This window comes from Euprymna scolopes, chromosome 12 (genome assembly GCF_053919585.1).
Source record: "Euprymna scolopes isolate OS-2025 chromosome 12, ASM5391958v1, whole genome shotgun sequence".
Taxonomy (NCBI): Eukaryota; Metazoa; Mollusca; class Cephalopoda; order Sepiida; family Sepiolidae; genus Euprymna; species Euprymna scolopes.
This window is the reverse complement of record NC_136493.1, coordinates 67,936,641-67,959,885: the sequence shown is the minus strand read 5'-3', so window position 1 is coordinate 67,959,885 and position 23,245 is coordinate 67,936,641. Positions and strand designations below refer to the sequence as shown.

Here is a 23,245-nt window from a genome sequence, read left to right as displayed (position 1 = left end):
CATTTCCAGCTATACCATAGCTAGAGATCTTATGAAGTAAACCTTTATGCCATACCCTTAGATATGTCAAGAGCAATTGCCCTAGAAAGGTTGCCTCTGTCGAGTACTAATCGTTTCTTTTTATTAGGCGACGAAGTCACAACAATCTGAGCATGCCATGGTGAATAACTTGTTTCAATTACATCATCCTTAAGCAGCTGTAGAATTTCCTTTCCAATGAATCGAGCATCCTCTGCACAGTAATTTTGGGATTTAGTAGCAATAGGTTTACAATTAGGGGTTAAGTTTCGAAACAATTTCACAGGGGCACAGCTGATATTGGTTAGGGCACAGATTTTTAGAATATCCTGAGGTCCACCAAAAGAAATAGTGATACCTTGATGTAGTTTTAAAAAACAGGCACTCCGAGTATAATATCCATACATGAATCAGGAAGCACTGTAAAGTCAATTTCTTTATACTCGCAACCATTGAAGGAAATGTTCTCTGTGCAATATTCCGATAGTTTGAGGGGATCGGCGGATGATGCCATGGAAATTACAGAATTACGTTTTGAAGTAGACAGCTACATTGTTTTAACAATACGAGCATTGATAAAGTTATCAGAACTGCCGGTGTCTATGAGGGCAGTTAATCTTTTCCCTTTTAAATTCAACAATTTTAGTAATGGGAGGGCACCTATCACCACCTTTATCATGGGTTACCATAATAGCAGAAGTAGAACATGAAGGTGTCGGCATAGTAGAACAGCAAACTTTGGAGAAATTACCGAGTTTACCACAGTTTCAACATACCTTATTGCAGGCAGGACAATGACGGTGATGATCCTTAAAGTGACGTCTCCCTCCACAGTTGTAACACTTGTCATGAGCAGGAAGGGCAGCAGAAAATTATACAGAGTCACACTCCATACGAGAACCAGTAGAATCAGAAATTTTAGTAATAGTAGTGGCCTCCTCAGCAGGATCAGTAGACACATTGTTAGTTCTAATAGTAGTAGTAGCAGCGGCTGCTTCAATGGGGAAGCGTATGATTCAGCACGAAAGTGAGCTTGTTCTAAAGCTCTAGCAAATTGAGTAGCCTCTTTGAGTAATTCAGTAATTCAACAGTGTGTTTAAATCCAAAACAACTCTTGGTAACATTGGAAATGGTGGGACCGATGTTTAAATAAAGAATTTTGAGTTTATCTGGGTTTAACAAAGCAATAGTTGATAAATAGTAATTAAAGTTACGATACCACAATCTCCAAAGCTTGCTAGCCTGAGGGTTCGCCGAGGATACGTCAAAATTGTTCAGATGAATGATCTTCTTATAAATTTTGTTCAATAAATTGTAGTGTTGTAAATATATGAAGACAAACAAAACCTCTTTCCAAGGCTTTATTGAACAAAATTCACAGCTACTAAAGCAAGAGAGAAAAAACTCAGTCTTTTAAAGAAAAAGGAACACATGCAAAATCATGTGGCAAGAAACTGAATTTGTATATCTTTTTTTAGTTTTGCATATGAATTACAAAATATCTGATATTTCCCAAAACCTCTGGCCTTGCTGGAGGGGAGACGAAAACTTACTGCTATGGTTTCAAATGATCTTAAAAAACAGCAAGGATAGGCTTGATTCCAAATATTTCTCATATGTTATATCCCCCATCTTTGGTTTTCATACATAAAGTCAATTTCACAGTGTATAAGTGTAGTGTTGTATAAATGATATAATAATAAATAAATATAATAATGATTCAAAATAAATGAAGGCATAAAAAAAGATCTTTCCAAAACTTTATTGAACAAAATTCACAGCTACTAAAGCAGGAGAGAAAGAGCTCAGTCTTTCAAAGAAAAATGAACGTTTGGCAAGAAACTTTTTTTTAATAGTAAGAACAAAACAATTTGCATCAGCATTTCTTTTAAATGAAAATATAACAATAAGCTACTAGATACAAATCAAAGTGCCTATAATCTGAGCCAAGGCCATTAACATGACTAACAAAAGAGTCAACTATTTGTTATTCATGGATGACCTCAAGCTGTATGCCAACTCAGGCACTGACTTAAGTCAACTCTTAAAGATCATACATAATTTCTCTAGAGATATTGGAATGAAGTTTGGTTTGGAGAAATGTTCTGAGTGCTCCATTAGAACTAGAAAAAAGGCCCAAAAGGAAAACATACAGCTTGATGAAAATACTGACCTCGTGGATCAGCAGGAAAAATACAAATACCTTGGCATAGAAGAGAACAATTCAATTCAGCATGCCAAGATAAGAGAAAAAGTTGGCAATGAATATATATGGCATGTAAGGCAAAGCTTACAAATAAACACAAGATCTCTGCCATTAACCAACTAGCCATGCTTGTGATAATATATGACTTTGGCATTGTTGATTGGCCACAAAGTGACATAAACAGACTAGAAATCCAAACACAAAATATTAACATTGTATAGAATAACATATAGAAATCAGTGTCTGCCTAGGTTGTATCTTCCCAGAGGAGCAAGAGATTGACTATCAGCATCATGCAACTATCATGATCACTTGGGAATATCTGATGAGCTCCCAAAATCCAAACCTCAAAATTATACATCAGTATCATGAAACAAGAGCCAGAACAATCTCCATCATGAAACTGGTCAAACATTTTGGACTAGACTGTCTTACGAATAAGACAGAATCAGAAAACAGTTTTGCTACAGAAAAAGCTCAAAAGAGTCACCAAACGTACACCAAGAACTTCTATTGCAAAACACTAACAGCGTGCCAAGTATTTTCTGGATAAATTCACTCAGAATTATATAGATGAGAAAGACTCTATAGACTGTCTAAAAAGAGGATCACTCCACTATGATCAGGAGAGATTATAATGGCTACTCAAGATCAAGGCTTGAGAACCAATGCTTTACAAGTGCTGGTTCTGACATACACAAGTAGAAAGTGTGAGCCATCTGACATCCAGCTGTAAGGTTCTACTAAAGAATGGCATAGGGAAAATTGTTTAGAAACTGGCTTACTGTTAAAGCATCTGCACATGTGTGTGCCATGTGAAATTCAACTGTTGGGGGAAGAAAGAATCAAGATGGCGGCATTCACAACTTTTATAACTAAGTGGTCTTGCAAAGTGAGTCAAAATCTCGTTGCTTGTGTGCAAAATCTTGCCGCTCGACTGCATAAAAGGAGGCTGTGAGGAGAACACAGACAGTCATGCGAATCCTCATAGACGGTTACACGAGAATTTGTGGAGTATATTGTTGCATGTTACTGAGCTACTTTGCTGTATTGCCATTTTTTTTAATACTTTTTTTTTTCCTTTTTGCATTACTATACAGTGTGACACTCCAATGTGTAAATATTTCTACTGGAACGTCTGTAAAATGTTGCATATCAAATACAGGAGAAAGTCCTGGAAACATATACCAGAAAGAACAGTTGGAAATAAGTCATACACCATCCACTATGACTATGCAATTCCTACAGCTACATACCTAGAAAACAAAGCTATTAAACCTGACATAGTGATATGGGACAATAAGGACAAAGAAGCAATCTTGGGAGTTAGTGTCGCCAATGATGCTGGATTATACAGAGTTGAGAGGGAAAAGATAATGAAATACCAACGTCTAATAGACAATATAATAAGAAACTGGAATCTTAGAAAGATCTCTATCGTTCCAGTGATTATAGGAGCAGCTGGATTTATGAAAAAGAATTTCAAAAACTACCTGACAAATATACTCAGTGAACCAAGTGCAAGATAAATTTAAACAATTGCATTTGAAGGGATGGTTAGAATGTATGAGATAGTGAGTTAATATTTGGCATCCAGTAGGATGTTCTATTCCCAGCTTAAACAAAATGGCAAAATAGGATGTTTATGAAAGAAGATACATTTGCCCTATGGCACACTGAAAAATAGCTGTTCATTTTTAATGGAGTTGAAACTGAGGTATCTACTTTTTGAATATGGAAAATTTGAAGGGAGTTAGATCCAATCTCAGCGAGAGCTGAAGCAACTCCAAAAGCAATGGAGCACATAAAGTTCTGATAATGTGTTGGGCAAAATATAAATAATTGTAAAGGAAAAATGATTATTTATCAAAGGGTTAAAAGTTATAGACAACATAAATTGTTGATTTCATAGAAACATTCCATCTCCTCTACACACACAATCATCAACAATTTTATTTGCTCACCTTTCAACTTTTTCCAATGCCTCCTTACAGTCTGCACTTTGAGTATAAGCTTTGAAAAGAGAATCTTGGGATTCTTGCAGTGAGTTTTTTGAAGATTTGGAGGAGACTGGTGTTTCTTGCATTTCACCATCAGAATCCATGTAACTGTCATGGTCAAGAATTGATACTAATGAAGCAGTGGATCCTGTGGAGTCAAATGAGAGAGTTTGATGTATTGTTGCTGGAGCTTTCATCCAATCTAGTTTCGTAACAGTTGCTGTAACTGGTCGAGGGCGTGCCATCTTTACCTGGGTGAATAAATAATATTTGCAATAGCCATAGTTCAATTTACAATGAATAAAACAAAATGCAATATAAAAATATATTAATCCACAAAGCATTTATTTTCATTTTTTCCCCCTCTTTTTTATCCCAAACAAGGCACTTGGAAATGAGAGGCTATTATTGATCCTATCTTAAAATGTGTGTGCTTTGGAATACATTTTTTTGCTATATTTTCATCTTAACGTTTATTTAGTTTTTTGATATTTTGCTTCTACAGCTAGAGCATGAGGGATCCTCCCATGTCAAGGTAGCAGGGTGAGATAAACACAAACGTTAATGACTGAACTTTTGTAAAAGCAACATCGCCTGATGATGTCTCTAGTTAGTTATAACAAGTTGACTAAATCATACTCATTAATATATTTGTTCATGTAAAACGTTTGTATACGTATTAGTGACCTAGCAAGGCCACAGGAGAAACAACCAAAGCAGCAAAACACTATATATACAGATGTAGATGTGGCCTGCAGAACGCTATATATACAGATGTAGACAAATTGGGGCATATTTTATTGGTTTGAAAATATAGGTTATTTTTTACTAATTGTCATAAAAGTTATAATCTTCAAAAACCCTGCAAATTTTTGTGTAGTTTCGTCCCATAGAATCAAAGATATGAGCATTTCAATATTCAAGTTGGCTACCAGTATATATATTTTCACTCTTCATTTAGAATTCCGTTTTCGAAAATGAGGGTTGTTGCCTGATGAGGTCTCTAGTTACTAAATACTAGTAGACCGAAACATGCTCATGATTGCGTAGCAACAAACTACTGCTTATGTACAGACAAATCTAAAATGTAACTTGCTCTACTTCTGTATTGAGCACTCTTGTATGAACCTCGTTATATTTCACTGGTTACCCCACCTTTGGAAAATAGCAACCTCAAATTATATATATACACACCACATTTTTTTAGCAATTTTATAAGTTCCAAATCTCAGCGACTATTGATCAGAATTTAACAAATGAAAGCTCACTGGAAAGTTAATGACCTGAATTGTGAAGTGGGCTATGTAAAATTTGCCCTTAACTTCACACATTGAGAGGATCATCCATTCAGAGCCTATATTTGGCACTTTTTTACAGCTATAAAATGTTTTGATCAAAGTCATTTGTTTTGCATATGAATTACAAAATATCTGATAATTCCCTAAAACCTCTGGCCTTGATGGAAGGGAGACTAAAACTTGCTGCTATGGTTTCAAATGATATGAAATAACTGCAAGGAGTGACTTGATTCCAAATATTTCTCATATGTTATATCTCCCCTCTTGCTTTTCATAGATAAGTAAATTTCACCGTGTATAAGGATTATTTGATACTAGAGATATTCATAATCGTTCCCTATTTTCAAAAGAGAGAAAATATAACAATAACAGATCATTTGAAACCATAGCAGCAAATTTTAGTCTCCTCTCCATCAAGGTCAGAGGTTTGGGGGAAATATATATAATCCAATGTTTGTATACATGTAACATAATACATATGAGCGCATGGGAAAATATCATCAGGAACTATAAGATTACTAGTTGTGAGGATATGCAAATTAGGAAGCGAGTGCGAGAAGAAAAAGAATAAAAAGAAGAAAAAATGCATCATGTGATCAGGAGAGAAGAAAAGTGCACGTCAAAGAAAATGGACAGGTAAAGCCAAGGATGAGTATGGGGCGGCTGTAGCCAGCATGCTGTCGAAGTAGATAAAGGAAAAAAGTAAACATTACCATGGAAAAATTCAGCCATAAAAGAAAGGCGAAAAAAAAAAACGCAGTTGCAAATAAGGGCTTAAAGACAAACCCAACTGAGAGTGGATAACTTAAAAAAAGAATACTCTACCATTTGGTGAGTACATTTGTTCGCATTTTTTCTTTTTGTCTGCTCACTTTCAAATTTTCTTCTATCCTGTCAGTCACATTTTCTTGTTTGTGGGGTCTGTGGTTATTTTAATCTTAAAGGTCAGTTATACATTACTATCAGTGATATTGTTTCATACTCATTTTAATGTAGCAAATAGCTTGTTTTGTTTTAGAGAGAAATTTGAAATAAACCATTTTGACTTGAACGTATTTCATAAGTTTGTGTTTGAACTGTTTAAGTGATATATGCAGTCTTATTGTTATGAATTACTAAAGTTTTAAAATTTGAAAAGAAGGTTTTGCAAGACTGAAATCAATGTTTAAACAATTATAAAGCATGAAAAAGCAAATATAAATACTAAAGTACTAGTAGTAATTTTGTTCTAAGCTTATGGGTCATTTATAATTGACTATTAATCCTACCATTGTGAAAAATAATTATTAAATATGAAGATATTGTATTTTTTTACTTTCTTATTTTTAAATAAGAAACTAAAAAAGAAAAAACATGCTCATTTTTAGCATGGGCTATGCTCAGCAACTTATAAATAATTTTGTTTTATTTGATAAGTTTTTCACGGTGTGTGATGCTTTTGTTTGCTGTTATTTTGCTACATGGATTCAGATAAATACGGAACACTGAAATCTTAAAATGTTAAGAAGTTTTTATTTGGAAATAAAAGCCAGACTATGTGATGTTCAGGTAGAACACTTGATATGAAGGAAATTATTCTTTATAACTGAGACTCTATGACGATAAGACACAGCAGCTTGCATTGCCACTGTGGTAGAAAGATAAGTGCCAAGTATTTGGGATGCTCACAGTGCTCAGTTATAGAGATGGAGGATCTAAATAGTGACAATTTTTTTCTGTAGACAGTTTGAACGCTGTCGAGAGAATTCAGACAATGAATCAGATATTCCATTGATAGAACACAATCTAGCCATGAGAGACGAAAGATGGAAGTTTATGACGAGGATTCTGAGAATTCGATTTGCAAACAAAGTAGCTTAAAGGATAGCGGAAATTAGTGATGTAGTAAGTGAATAAACAGTGCTTGCGTTAGATAGCAGAACTGCCGATGTTAAATGATAAGTCAAACTGTATTGTGACATGAAAAGGAAAAAATGCGATAATTGTTGCATAAGATACTGGTTTCTGATTAAGTTGAGGGCATAGATAATGCTTCTGGCAGTTAGGTCAGCTGTCAACCATAACTGCCTCAAATAATCTCGCCAATAAGTGGGTGGAGAACTTAAAGAGACAAAAATAAGCCGAAATTGTCTTGAATAATTTCGCCAAACGGGCTGAGCCATTAAAAGACAAAAAAAAGGATTGTGACTAAACAAAGGGTTAGATTATCTAGTGTTCTCTTAAATAATCTTGGTAAAAGTAACTGAAAAATAAAGAGAAAAATGAGTCATAGAACTAAGAAAAAATTATTAGTTTAGTCAAAGTGTTCAAAGAGGAAATTTTAACCAACAGAAAACTATTTGGGCAGTTGGCATAAAATTTATCAAACGAGCAAGGAGAGACGTAATTGTTATGACTAATTGGATGGTGAGAGGGAATCAAGGGTTGATAAGAAAAAGCTGCATGAAAAAAACTCACACACAACAAAATATATATATGTATAAATATTAGGGTTGGGACGATTAATTGAAATCGGGAATCGGAAAAATCAGAACTTTTTCAGGTATCAGAATCGGTATTGGAAAAATTATGACTTAATTTTGGATTCCATCTTTTTTTTTTTTTTGACAACAAAAAACTAAACAAGCACAAATTATTTTTTTTATTAGAAGTTGTTTATTTGCAACATAAGACTGAGAAGAGCTACTAATGGGTTATGAATCACATTTACAGATTTAACATTAATTTGCAGCAATTTTTATTTCTTGGTCATTTATAGAGAGATAACTCGCCTATTCCTTTTCCAAATTTTTAGCATCTTTTTGCTAAATGACTGTATACATCCACCCAAGGGAGTTCACTTTATTATTAGAAGGTTTTAAATCCTCTGGAAGGTATTTTTTTTAAATTTAATTCAGCTATACATTGTCAGCTTTTTCTGAAATAATTAAAGTTTATGGCACTTTGGACACAAGTGAAAAAATATAGATGGTTGAGTTTATCAAAACCTTGGATGGGATATATAAAGAAAAAACATTCTGAATATTTTCTTAATTAAAAAGGAAATTTTATCTATATTGAAACTTATACATGTACCTCAAAAAGAAGAATTGGATTGTAATTAACAGAAAAAGAAAAGAAATAAAAAACAAATACTCAACAGATAAATGCTACCAAAGGTAAGACATACCTGAAGAAATTTATTTGTGTTTAAACTTTGTTTAAAGTGTGTTTTTAGTGGTGCTTGGAAAACTCATACCTGGAAAACTAGTCTATTTTTGCTAGGAAAATTCGTCCATTATTGAATAAATATCGATCGAAAACATATTTTATGACCGTTTTTGAAGGAGATATTATTTTTAAAAGATACTATAACCGCATAATATTTTTACTTCTTTACTGCTGTTTTCAACAAGGCCGATAACCATTAGTCGCATGCTCTCGTGTAATGAATGAATGCATGAATTTAGGATTGATATGACATTCTTAAAGATAAACTGAAATGACCAAAAAATGGGCTGAAATGACTTAAATAAATAAAAAGTAAATGACTTAGAATGACTTAAATGAACTTAAGGATGAATTGAATGACCTTAAGAATGACTTGAATGCTTAAAAAATAACTGGAATCCTTCAAAAACAACTTGAATGATCTGGAGAATGACTTGAATGGCTTTGACACTGACTGGTTGTAAAGTGGGTGATCATTTTACATTAAATTAATACAGAAAAGTGATCTCCTACTTTATATCACAAAAATTATATGATTTAGGGAATTTGAAACGTTATATTAGCTATCTGGCCAAGGAAAAGTTACAAACATAAGTACAGCATGTAGTAAGGACAGATACTACAATTTGATCTTGGCCAAAAGGCCAAGGAAAGCGGTATTTATTTGCTCCCCCACTCAGCAAATTAGGCACAAGGCTGATTTTTTATGTGAGGAGTGAAGGGGAAATGGTGACCAACTCCCCGGGGAGTAAGGGAGCTGGATAGTGACAATTGGTATGAAGGGTTGCCCCTACATTGACCAAGGTCTTATATGTGGGGTTGCCCCCACATATGGTCTTTGCTTGCAGTATCTGCCGGAACAGATACTACACTTTGAGATATTAAATCCTTTATTCATGTTAAAAATACATTGAAAATCAACACTGAACAAAAAACTTAGGCACATGGCCAACTCAAAAGATTGTGGGTGTCGTTGGTCATCCTTGTCACTCCAGAACTAAACAAAATCAAAAGTTTCTCCCAGCTAGTATCTTTCACCATAATACCGCATTCACCCTTTCATACTGGGGGACATCCTACTTAACTCCCAATTTTTAAAACATTTTTTCTTGATGTGTAAAAACAAAAAAACTAACAATAAAAATGGTACAATAATTCATTTGTGTCGAGGGCAGGGGGGGGGGGGTGATTAGTAGGACCCTCCCAACCCCATCTAGTTGATAGACTGCCCGTTCCACTAGGTTTATAAAAGGAACCTGGCTTCTGCGGGTCAGTCTCTAAGTGGGGATGCCCTCTAGATGGGGGTGAATGGAGAAAAGAAAATTTTGTGGGTAAGGATGAGTGAAATTTAGAGGAGGGGGTGAAAATAAAAATTGCAAGAAGGAGGGGGTGGAGATCTTGGAGGCTTCCTAATCAGGGAGGGATGGAACATACACTCAGCTAGCTGAGAAGCTATTTGTTAAATTTTACTTTACAGAACTGCACGTTCCACACCTAGGCAGGGAACATATATTCAAATTTGGCTCCTCTTCGTGCACACAGACTTGCTACATATATCCATCTTCTGTCAAATGCCGTGCGATGCAGCTTTCTTCTTTCACATCTGATCTTCACCTGTAGTTGATGTTTAAAGAAAGCAAGAAAAAGACAACAACCCCCACCCCCGGCAAACTTGCAGACGCGACGTCCAAATCACCATTCTCGCTACGGCTAGGATCGTAATGTAGACCATTTGTCTTTCCTGGTTCCACGGTGGCCTCACATTGTCCACGACATTGGATACGGTAACTGGGCAAGGATGCTCAGGATCGATGCGAGCCGTCACCTCACTGACATACGACCAGTACCGAGAGAGTTCACGGCAATCGAAGAAAGCATGATCAGTCGTTTCTACGGCCGTTGTCCCACAACGGGGACAATCAGACGACTCCAAAACCCGGAACTGCATTGTACGTTGTTGAGTGGAAGTGCATTTCGGGCCAATCGCCAGGTCAGAGAAAACTCCGAATTGTTCAGATGACTCGAACCTGGTGCCCACCTCCACGCGGAGCGGATCTCACTCTACTGCCAACCCAAACGCGCGCATAGCGGGTCGTCGGCAGCCCCCTTCACTAGATCCCTGTGGAGTTCCCTACGGGTAGCAGTCACAAGGTCGCTGGACCTTGGTAGTCGTTTTAGCGCGACTCGGTACTCTTTCATGTAGGCAGATTCTCCCCGCGGCCTGCGACGGCTCTCGATAGAAGGGTTGAGAACGAGGTCGGGGAAGGCGGCAGTAACCACGGAGTGCCACGGTTGGTCATCTTGCATATAGTGGCTCAGGAAGGCCAGCTTCTCAGCGTCTCGATGACACTTCAAGTCCGGCATTCCCAAGCCTCCCTCACACGGACGTTGAATACAGACCTGTCTGCTTACCCAGTGTCTTCCTCTGTCCCAAAGAAGCGAGGACAACAGTTCAACAAGAGCTGTTAGATGTTGCGCAGGCAGGGGAAGTACGGCCAGTCGGTAAAGGATGAGAGGAAAGACGTAAGAGGCGCACGCCTCAGCTCTACCCTTTAAGGAAAGTTTCCTAGGAAGCCACGAATTGACTGCAGCCTCCACCTTTGACCATACCTCCAACCAATTTTTGTCAAGCTGCAGACCCGGTCCGAACCACACGCCAAAGATCCGAACCGGGTCATCTGTCCAGCTGAAGGGCGCCAGGAGGTTGGCGTTGCCACTCCAGGCGCCCAACCACAGTCCTACCGACTTGCTGCGGTTTATCTGGGTCCCTGTAAGGCCAAGAAAAACTTAAAAAGCAAAGAACAGCATCTATTAACAACAGACCTTTGATCTTAACCAAAATCTAGAAGTGTAAGCCATGTTTAGTTTCCGATGGTTCGTTGTTTTAAACAAGTCTTGAGAGGTGAGTGGTTTGCAGTAGACAGTTCCACAGAGCAAAATATTCTGTTCAAGACGGGAAAAAAACATGAAAAGGTTTAATATTTATGAAGCAATTCTGGTTTCTGATTGGTTGGTAGCAGAACGTGAATTAATTCGATTTGTCAGTTCCTAGCAGCATCGTTTATAAATAGAATCGTCTGACTGTGTGAGATCATACCCCATTACTTCGTCGTAAGGATGGGATGTGTCTCCTAGCGGCTTCGGCTGCAGGGAGACAGGGTAGTAGTACTCATTAAGGATCCGTTCTTGACACTCAGCCCAACAGGTGAGGGGCTGGGAACCGGCCCAGCACTTGTTGGACTAGGGTACGCTACCTGAGTACTACCTAGGAGGTCCACCTTCCCAGGCCTTGCCACCGGGCTTTCCGGTGGGATAAGTTAATTGCTTGTCGCCTGAGGCGCCCCTACCGGGGAATGCCGACGGGGGTGCCCAGGCAATTTTCGATGCGACAAGAGTGCCCCTCCTTTAGGGGAGCTTGCCTATTTCCACCTTCCAGCCTTGGGCTACATTTTGGTGTGGTGGACACCAAATAAATAGCTACCCCATTATAAGTCCAAAATATTGCAACATCCTCCCTATTTTTTATAATGGGGAAGTCCCTTGTGTTCGTTCTGCTCAAAAATAAACATATATTTTTATATTCAATTATACATAACAAAAATTAGAAATCATTTGGATCTTAGAACTTTAGCATGTAAAAAGACGCCATTTTTAATTGTGTTCAAATGTCAAAACAGATATATGTGTACAGAGAAGAGAAATAAAAGAAATGGAAGGTATTTTAACCTTAAAAAGGGGTGGGTATGTGAAAAAGAAGCCATTTCTTAAATTTGATTATGCAGTTTTGTAAAAAAAAGAAAAGAAAAGAAAAACGTGTGTTATGAGTAAGTTGCTGGAATCCATATTAAATAGAGAAATAGTCAACCACCTCAGCAGAAACAACCTTCTTAGTGACACACAATATGGTTTCCGCTCTGCAAGATCTACCGCAGATGTGCTGACAGTTATATCTCACAGGATTAGTGAATCTCTTTACAAAGGCTTCATTTCTAGGGCAATTGCTCTTGACATATCAAAAGCCTTCAACAAGGTATGGCATAAGGGTCAACTTCACAAGATTTCCAGCTACGGTATAACTGGAAATGTTTTCTCAATTATTAAATGATTTCTCTCCAATAGGCTCATAAGAGTAGTGGTCGATGGACAAAAATCAGAGGCCTGCAGTATTAATGCTGGAGTCCCTCAGGGGTCAATCCTGGGCCCAACTCTCTTCCTGATCTACATCAATGACCTCCCTAAACACATACTTAAATCATTCGTTGACATCTATGCTGATGACACGACAATCTACGGCAACACATCAAAGGCTGTAGATGACAAAGTTCTCTCTGATTCTCTCTCCTCTGATCTCGAGCGTGTGGTTCAGTGGGGGAAGACATGGCTGGTTACTTTTAATGCATCTAAAACCAAACTCCTATCCTTACATCATAAACGCTCTGATCCCCATCTGGCATCAATTGGGATGGATGGCTCTCGTCTGGGAGAGACCCCGTGTTTTGACAAGCTTCTGGGTTTGACCTTTACTCCTGATCTGAAATGGAACACATACATCAAGTCTGTGGCCAAGGTCACTGGGAAAATGGTGGGATCCTTCTACCACTCCAGAAGATATCTCACTAATGATACAAATTCTCTGTCTGTATAAAAGCCAAGTACGTCCAAGGATAGGGTACTGCTGCCACATCTGGGCAGGAGCTGCTAAAAACAGTCTATCCTGCCTTGACAGAGTACAAAATAGACTTCGGTGGGGGATGACCTTTTCTCTTCCCTGCAACCTCTCTCTCACAGAAGAGATGTTGCGAGCCTGTCTCTGTTTTATTGTTATTTCCATGGCAGGTGCTCGTCTGAACTCCAATCTCTGGTCCCCCCTCGCCAATCTTTCACAAAAAACACCCGTCTAGCCGAATCCACTGTGAAAAATTTCCCCCACTCTTTATCTGTGTCTAAATCAAAACGTGGATTCCATGAACAAAGCTTCTTTCTTAGAACTGCATGCCTGTGGAACTCTGTTCCATCTGCCTGCTTCCCACCTGACTAGAACTTGGATGTGTTCAAGTCCAACGTTAACAAATTCCTAATGAACCGCCCCCTTAAGTAAACACTTCATCAAATCGCCATACTAACGTAGTGTACTTGCAATAACCCTTATCCCTGAGTGGCTTCCAGGCCTTGATAAGTGGTGACCACTGTGTAAAAAAAAAACAAAAAAAAGCGTACATATAAATAAATATACATGCAGTATGTACCCGTTTAAAGAGGTATTTTTTTTTTGTTAATGAAAACAATGCAAAAAAAGGTAGGACATTTTTGAAAAATAAGAAAGAAAACTAATGTGCACAAAAAAAATAAAAGTGAATTGTAATTTCTGCACACAAACAGCATGCAAAAAGTATTTTGTCGAAAAGGAAAATTACAAAGAGGTTTTTTGTTTTTTGGGGGGGGGGTCTTCAGCAAAAGTATTAGTTACGCATTAGTAGGTTAAAGTGTTAATGCAAATAAAATGGATACAGTTTAACGTCTTGTCCAGGACTATGTTTTTTTTTTATATATATAGAAATCTATATACATACAGGGCCGTGAAAAAAAAAAAATTATTCAGTCGAATCCCCCAACAAGTTTTGAGAAAAAACGCTGTAACTTTATTCTTGCTGTGGGTTTCGTGAATACATCAGCGATATTTTGTTCTGATGATATGTAATTCAAAATAATGGATTCCTTTTTCATCTTGTTTTTTATAAAATGGTATTTTATATCAATATGCTTAGATCTTTGGTTGATTATCATGTTCTGTGCTAAGACTATACTGGCTTGATTATCACAATTAATTACTACGGGGCTTTTAGTTAATTCTGTCTCTAAAATAGTCTTTAGGATATTTTTAAGGTAGAGTGCTTTCTGGGTCGTGTGTGTGATCGTGATAAATTCTGCTTCACACGTAGGGAGATACAATCTGTTGCTTTTTAGATTTCCATGAAATAATAGGCCCATTTTCTAAGAGTCTGAAACAATATCCAGATACACTCTTGCGATCTTCAGTCTGAATCCGAAAAACCTTCTAATTTTAGGGGATTTCTTGATTTTCTAAATACTAACCTCTGTTCTCTAGTTTCTTCTAAATAACGCAGGACTTGTTTAGCTCTGTTTAAATCCTTCATTGTCGGTCGTGTTAATTTTTGTGACAGTTTTGTTATTGTATAGCATATGTTGGGCCTGGTTGCAGTCATTAAATATATAAGACTACCTATAATTTCGCGATATTGTGTGTCATTTATTATTTCAGATTCTGTGTGTATATTTTTATTAATATCATTTTCGACCGGTGTAGAGGGTTTCTTGCACTCCTCCATTCCAAATTTTAATAGTACTTTGTCGATGTATCTCGATTGAGTCATCGTAACAAGTCTTTTGCTTTGAGTATATTCTATTCCCAGAAACCAGGATATTTTGCCAAGATCGGTCATTTTGAATCTTTTACTTAATTTGTTCTTAACATCGGTTAACATTATGTCACAATTTGATGCGATTAAAATATCATCGACCCACTAAACCAAAATCAGTAGTTTATCGTCTTTGTGTTGGGTATATAAACAGGGGTCTACAGCGCATTGTCTGAATTGTTGTTTAATAATATAATCATGAAATACTGTGTTCCAACACTGAGCACTCTGCTTTAGACCATATAATGACTTGTTAAGTCGTCACATGCTATTTTTATTTTTCATTATAAATCCCTCTGTAGGGGTAATATAAATTTCACAGTCTATTGGGTATTCAAATAAGCATTTTTTACGTCCATTTGATAGATGTTTAGGACATATTGTGACGCGATTTGCAGTAAAATTCTGATTATTGCTAGGTTCGTGGTCGGTGAAAACGTAGAAAAATATTCTATACCGTAAATCTGAGAGTACCCTTTAGCAACAAATCTAGCTTTGTACTGTTCTACGCCTGATGCTGTAGTCTTTTTTGTAAAGACCCATCTTGTAGAAATAACATGTTTATCTTTTGGGAGAGGCACTATCGTATAGGTATCATTTTCGGTTAAGGCATCTATTTCTTTATTCATTGCAATTTTCCATTCATCACAATGTTCTGAATTAATTAATTGCTTTGTTAAAGCTTTTTGGCGCATTTTCAATTGAATAGCAATAGTCGATTTGATAATCTTTTATATTGTCGACCACAAAAAAATCGAGTAGCCTTCTATTTCTTTTGGGATATCTTTCGACTTTATCATCATCTTGTCTCCGTCATTTTTATTGTCTTCACTTGTTTTAATAATTTGAGGAAATATAATTTCATCCTCTTCATATGACGGTATTTTGTCTGTAAAATTAAACGTGTCTGTGAATTTTAGACATCAGATTCTTTTTATTTTATTTTTTTCTGGAAAAATCCTAAATTGGCTGGACTGTTTTTATCGTATCCAAGAAATATACCTCTGTCAGCTTTAATATTCAATGTACTCTTTATCTATATATGCGAAGCAAGTTGAACCAAATATATGCATTCTGCTTAAATTTGTTTTTTTACCACAGAAAGATTCATATGGAGTTTTAGATAGTGTTTTGTTAAAGCACCTGTTGCGTATATAAGCTGCCGTCATGTGTATGTCCAGAGGTTTCAAGGGAGTTTTGATTCAATGAGTAGGCATTTTGCCATTTCAAAAAGTGTCTGCCACGCACGTTTAGCAGTCCCGTTTTGGTGTGGCGATCTAGGAGCTGATGTTTCATGCCTGATATGATGGTTAATTAGTAAAAGTTCAAAGTCTTTATTGGTGAATTCTGTACCATTGTCAGAGCGAATACACTTGACTTCAACATAGGAAGTCATGTCGGCTAAATATTTTTTAGTTGCTAGCAGGGTATCAGATTTGTTCTTTAAAAAGTAAACCATTATTAAACCTGAATGGTCATCTACGAAATTCAACACATATCTATAATGGTCTCTGGCTATCGGTTCCACGGGACCGTTCAAGTCACAATGCACCATCGATAGGATTTTTTTTGCCTTTTTGTCTGGTATCTTGCTTTGATAGTTTGTCATTTTCCCTTGCGTACAGATGTCGCAGTTGAAGTTTTTTGATGTTTGTATTTTCATTCCATCAACTACAGTCGGCCACTTTTTGATATCAGGAATATTGCAATGTCCAAGAATTTTATGCCACGTCTGTAGATCATGGCAGGCGGTTTTCAATGGGACTACGCTATTTAAATAATATAGTCTTCCATTTTCTTTAATGTCGAATACAGTTCCATTCGGGTACACCAGTTTTGATTTATTGGGGCTAGAGTTTATATTTGCACCTTGTTTAGTGGCAGTTTGTACAGAAAATATATTTTGTTTAAATTTTGGGATTAGAAGAGCGTTTTCTAAAATACAGAAACATAGTTCACATTTATGGTTCTTTAGCAAGATTTTTGCATTGCCTCTTTTCAAAACGATATCATTTACTCGACTCTCGTCAGCTAGTTCTACAAAATGATTTTGTGGCTTTAAGTTGGGGTCAAAATTGATAAAATCAGATTCCTTTGTAATCACATGTGCCGTGGCACCACAATCGACAAGAAAATTATTATTGTTTGTTGAAGCATTAAATGTACACAAAAATAAAAATGTATGTTCGCTAACAGAGCTCTCTACATTTTTAATGGAGTCGCCATTTTGAGTCCTGTATCTACATTGGAAACTCTTGTGATTAGGTCGTCCACAATTATAGCAAATAATTTTTGTACTTTTCTTAGGAGAAAAATTGTTTTTGGCAAAGTTGCGGTTTTTATTCCTGGCATGGGTATAATTTAATTTTGGTGTTTTATGTGTGTATTTTTAAATTTCATGATCTTTGTGAATTCGTTTTGTTCTGTGATCATTTTTTCAGTTTCTTCATAACTTCTGAGTGCTACCTTGAATTGGCTAAAAGTCATGGGTTTTTCTTTCTGGGTTATCACGGTGGTAAATGGTTTGAAATCACTCAGTAATCCCTTAAGGACCATGGAAATTAACAGACTGTCATTTATAACTTCACCAGACATTTTTAAAGAATTTGCAGTCATTTCGGCTCTTATAATATAATCAGTAATAGTTTCGGCTTCCATTCGTTTTAGAGAGGTCAGTTCAGTGTATAAAGAAATAATTTTGGGTTTTCCTTTCGATAAATAATGCTCTCTCAATTCTCAATATGTTTAATGCTTTGCAGCCATCGTCCAGGGCTTCTCTCATTACCAGTGATAGACTTGGTCATCTAAACACTGTATTAATTCCGCAAAGACAGTTGCGTTCTTTTCAATGAAGTCGGGGTCGTTTCTGTTTTCAGGTTGTGTTTGAAGTACTTTGTGTAGCTTTTGGATTCGTAGATATCCTAGAAATTTAACTTGCCACAATTCGAATTTTAATTCAGATCCATCGAAATAAAGACACACTCTGGGCCCATAACCTCTAGAAGTGTAAGCCATGTTTAGTTTCAGATGGTTCGTTGTTCTAAACAAGTCTTGAGAGGTGACTGGTTTGCAGTAGACAAAACAGTTTCGATGGTTCGTTGTTACACACAAGTCCTGAGAGGTGACTTGTTTGCAGTAGACAGTTCCACAGAGCAAAATATTCATACCATGTTGAGACGGGAAAAAAACATGTGAAATTGCTCCAGAAAATGTTTAATATTTATGAAGCAAATCTGGTTTCTGATTGGTTGGTAGCAGAACGTGAATTAATTCGATTCGTCAGTTCCTAGCAGCATCGTTTATAAATAGAATCGTCCGACTGTGTGGGATCATACCCCACTACTAGTCCAAAATATTGCAACACAAAAAGGCCAAACAGAAAAGTGTTACGGACAGACCGACAGACTGACCGACCAACAGATCGACTGACCAACCGACGGAGTGACGTATAGAGTCGCTTGCACACGACTAAAAATATTTGTAGATAGAAAAACATTAGATGGTTTTCTTGCTAATTATCCATCTAAGCATACTATGATCAAAAGTAACTTATTAATTGCAACACTTAATTTTCACCAAAGATTAAAGCTATTAAGAATATAGTTATGTGCAAGACAGCAACATTACTTGCTAAGTATTATAACTATCGCATAGAATTTCAGAGGGGCTTCACATGCACATGGTGTATTGTGGATTGACTGGAAAAAATGCTCCAATTGACAAAATCGGATAAAGAAATTTTCATTGAAGCTAAAAATCTAATAAGAAACTGTCAAAAATTGTCAGCACATCATAAACAAGATATGGAGAAAGTTGCTGATCTTGCCATATCTTTACGAAACCCAGCGGTTAATGATTTAGTGAAGGATGTAGACATACTGCAAAAGCTTGTCAAAAATATGGTTCTCAATGTCGTTTTAATTTTCCTAAACTACCAATACAGAAAACCATAAGCAGCACACCATCTAATTATGTTTTTGATAATGAAAAGGATAAAACAGAGAAAATGATCAAATATACCAAGGTAATTAATGCTGTGAAAAAAGTATTGGAAGATGATAATAAAATGGAAAAATTTGTGCTTTTAAACACACTGAATTGGATAAATATATGAAAAATTCAAACATTAAATATACACTTAATCTATTATTAGATCATGCTGATTATGAAAATGAAGATTTTTCTTATGTCCCAGATGACTTTCAGTATCTCTTTCATGGAAAAATTGCTGATAATGGTACAATCCAACAGCCTGATATAAGAACCATTTTAGATTCTCTTCCTAATTTTGATATGGAGGAATGTTCCCTGATTAAACAACGAATTGAATTTGCTAGTTTTGATCTATCAAAATATGATGATGTTAGCTCAAAATTAGAAGAATATGAAAATGCATTGTCTGTCAATAAATCTGGATATCGTCCTTTTTACAAAAGGGGATGTATCAGAAATAATGGGTAACACCAGTGGCGTATCTAGGGTATGGCAGGCATAGCTCGTGCCATGGGCGCCACTCTGACATGGGCGCAAAAATTGCTTGACAAAAATTAAAATTTGAACATATGCGTAATTACTGGAGCGAGTTTTTCTGCATAATTCCGATATATTCAAACCGGAATAAACGGAAGGCCACCACCCTTTTTTATGCATTCCATGTCAAATCATCCAGGGCTTGACACCCATACCCTCATATTTGGCTGTAATTTGCAGTGCAGGTAGACAATATAGAAACTAAGAAATCCTGAAAATTTGAGCATCTAATTCCAAGCGGTTTCCGATTTAGAGCATTTTTTGTTTTCGTTTTTGCTGCATAATGTGGCGCCCGGGATAAATTTTGTGATGTCATTTCTTTGAATATTTCTGATTGAAAGATCGTGTGGCTCTGAAAATTTGCACAGGTAAGTATTTTGACCCAAGGAATCCAAAAATGGCATCAGATTTGCTAAAAAGTGAATCCTTACAGAGATATTAAGGGTTTTTGGATTTTTTACCCACATGCACCAAAATCCAATAAAAAAGAGTGTGGCTGATATGGTAATGCATTTTTTTTTCATATATTTTTTCTAGACACAATAAATTACCTCTGGACCAAAAATTGTAAAAAGTTCTTTTTCCGTTCACTCACAGTTTCTATTGAAAGTCGAAGTTTTATATGAAAAAAAAATGTAAAATCCAATTTGGAGAAGAGTAGATCAAAAATTATTTGGAACCGTGGTGAAAAATCAGTTATTTCAACCTTTGATCACTGTTTTTGGAATCAATTGTTTTTGTGTCTCTTGTAGGGCATGTAACAATATTCTTTAGGCTGAAAATATGACATAAACCATCCATATGGAGAGCCAAATCATTGAAATCACCAGCAATGAAATAATCTTTAACATTAAATTGATTCTGATAACTTGAAATTATAGATAATATGGTATCAATTGCTGAATTATGTAAATGAGATGTGTTCCAATAAGGGTGGTATATTAATATGACCAAGGATTTGAAATTGTGTATGTAAAAACTTAGAATTTCATGAATACCAGTTTCCACCTCCAAGAAAGAATAATGCAAATCTTTATAAATATAGCACAATATTCCACCACCTGCACTAATTGAGCATCTATTTTTTCTGATAATGTCATAATTAGAAATTGCTAAGCAGTCATTTTGTATGTCTCCATTGAGAAAGGTTTCAGTTAAAAAAGCTAAATCACACTTACTTTCAATAATGCTGTGTGTACATAGATCAATCTTATTTTTAACTTATTTTTACAGATCAAACCATAAAACGAACCATAATAAAGAAAAAGGAAAGTGGGGCTGAAGGACGAAAAAGGCGAAAGCGGGAAGCAGCAGAAGCTGAAAAGTCAAGTAAAGTCTTAATGCGTTTGTTCAAGAAGCCTGCACCTTCTGTTAGTACTGTTGAATCTAAAGATGGTTCAAAGGCACAATCTAATGGAGATCCTAAGTTGAGGGAGAAGGCTTGTCATGTTGGGAGCATGGAATCAGAAAACGACAAAGTACATAGATTTATGGAATCTGATGCACCAGAGTTCATTGCAGAACACGATATTGGACTCTTAAATTTTAGTAAGGATACTGGAAAACCTATTTTGTCAGATAAAATGAGAACAGAAATCACAAAGCTTGGTTCAAAATATTTTCAGAACAGTCATGGACCTTTTCAGCCTATAAATAATCGCACAATGAGTAGTAACTGGTTCAAGAGAAAATTAGCAAATGGCGAGGAGGTGACTCGCTCTTGGCTAGTGTATTCGCCTTCCAAAAAGTCTGCATATTGCATCTATTCCCGATCAGAGCATCAATCCACATTGCAGCAGTAGGGTGGATTTAGTCAGTGGAAAGCACCTGAAAGGATGACCGTTCATGAAAATGCTAAGAATCATCGAGAGTGTTTTACACTGTGGAAAGAATTGGAAAGAAATCTGACTGAAAAAAAAGGGATTCTTGACGTAGAACTCCAGTTACAAATTGAAAAAGAAAAGCAGAAATGGCGTGACATTCTCATGAGAATATTACACGGTATCAAATACTTGACAAAACAGAACCTTGTTTTGCGAGGACACAGGGAATCACTTCAAGCAGATGGTAACTCAAATGTGGGTAATTTCCTTGGTTTAATGAAATTTCTTGTCGTCTTTGATCCTCGCTCTTATTGAAAGTCATCCTTACGCATTATCTTACATTTCCCCAGGTGTTCAGAATGAATTTATTCATATCATGGCATCTACCATTCACAAGAATTTACTAGACAGCATTAAAAAAGCTAAGTATTATGGTCTTCTATTCGACTCAACCCCGGACCAGGCACATCGTGAGCAGATTTCAGAAGTTGTAAGGTTTGTGGATATTGATTTTGAAAGGAAAACAGTTTGTGTTAGAGAGTCCTTTCTGGGTTTTCTCCATATACGTCAGAAGGATGCTGCAAGCTTCGTTGAAGTTATCATGCAACAACTGGAGAAAGACCAGATGAAGATAGAAGATTGTCGGTCACAATGTTATGACAATGCTGCTATGATGGCGGGACACAGAAGTGGTGTGCAGCAAAGAATAAATGAAAAAAACAAGCTGGCAGTGTTTGTAAATTGTGATAACCATTCACTTAATCTTGTAGGTGTTCAGGCAGCCAGGCAAGACATAGAAATGGTCTCGTTCTTTGGAGTTATTGACTCATTGTATAGCTTCTTTTCCTCACTTGCGGTGGGAGAAATTAAAAGATGCTGTCCCACTGGTTTTAAAGGCTGAAGCAGAAAGCCGTTGGAGTTCTAGAACAGAAGCAGTGAAGCCTGTACAAATGTATCTTGACAAAATCGCTGATGTACTAGACAGCATGATAGAAGATGTCAGCCAAACAATTGATACCCAGAGTGACGCTAAACAACTAGTAAATCGCATACTAACATACGAGTTTCTAACATTGTTGGGTTTTTGGCACAAAATACTTACGCCAATAGATAGAGTGCAAAAATGATTGTAAGACAAGACAATGAATTTTCACAATGCTGCCCTAGACATAAAAGGCCTAAGAGATCATTTCAATGATGCAAGAGAAAATTTAGTTGATGAATGCTTGGAAGATGGCAAGAACCTTTGTGAAAAATGGGACGTTGAAATCAAAAGAAGGACAAGGGGAAAAACAAGAATGGCTGGTGAAAATGCACGAGATGCCGGGTTATCAAGAACAGATGAAATGAAACGAGTCATGAAGGGAGCTCTAGACCGCCTGCACAAAGAGATGGATGATCGATTCTCCCGGTTATTTGACATCGATTCCAAATTTGGCTTTCTGTTGGATGTCCAAGGCCTTTGTTACAGTCCTGACTCATCTGACTGTGAATAATTAGAGTCTATGTGTGAAAATTTAGGAGCTGTGTACAGTTCAGACATAGATGGCAAGCAATTATATGAGGAGATTATTGATTGCAAAATGTTGATATCGTCGTGCCAACTTAAAGTTATCGCGTCCTGAAGACCTTCTGACATTCATAGTTGAATATGGTGATGAGAGCGTATTTCCCATTCTTCGAATTGCTTTGCAAATAATGTTGACAATGGCAGTATCTATTG

The 23,245-nt window shown here is 36.6% G+C and overlaps 3 protein-coding genes across 6 annotated transcripts in view; 2 read left to right on the top strand and 1 right to left on the bottom strand.

The window, feature by feature from the left end:
* LOC145291314 (uncharacterized) overlaps positions 1 to 23,245 on the bottom strand; it is a 464,874-nt gene that overhangs the window by 290,940 nt on the left and 150,689 nt on the right. For all 4 annotated transcript variants that reach the window (XM_080137050.1, XM_080137051.1, XM_080137049.1 and 1 more), the window contains exon 2: positions 4,189 to 4,475. In XM_080137050.1, coding sequence (XP_079993176.1) covers positions 4,189 to 4,469 — 281 coding nt within the window. In that variant the 5' untranslated portion in view covers positions 4,470 to 4,475. The remainder of the gene's footprint in view (positions 1 to 4,188; positions 4,476 to 23,245) is intronic.
* On the top strand, positions 21,535 to 21,837 carry LOC145291059 (uncharacterized). The gene has a single exon (XM_080136569.1). The coding sequence runs from the start codon at positions 21,535 to 21,537 to the stop codon at positions 21,835 to 21,837; it is 303 nt and encodes a 100-aa protein (XP_079992695.1).
* Positions 21,899 to 22,423, top strand: LOC145291058 (52 kDa repressor of the inhibitor of the protein kinase-like). The gene has a single exon (XM_080136568.1). The coding sequence runs from the start codon at positions 21,899 to 21,901 to the stop codon at positions 22,421 to 22,423; it is 525 nt and encodes a 174-aa protein (XP_079992694.1).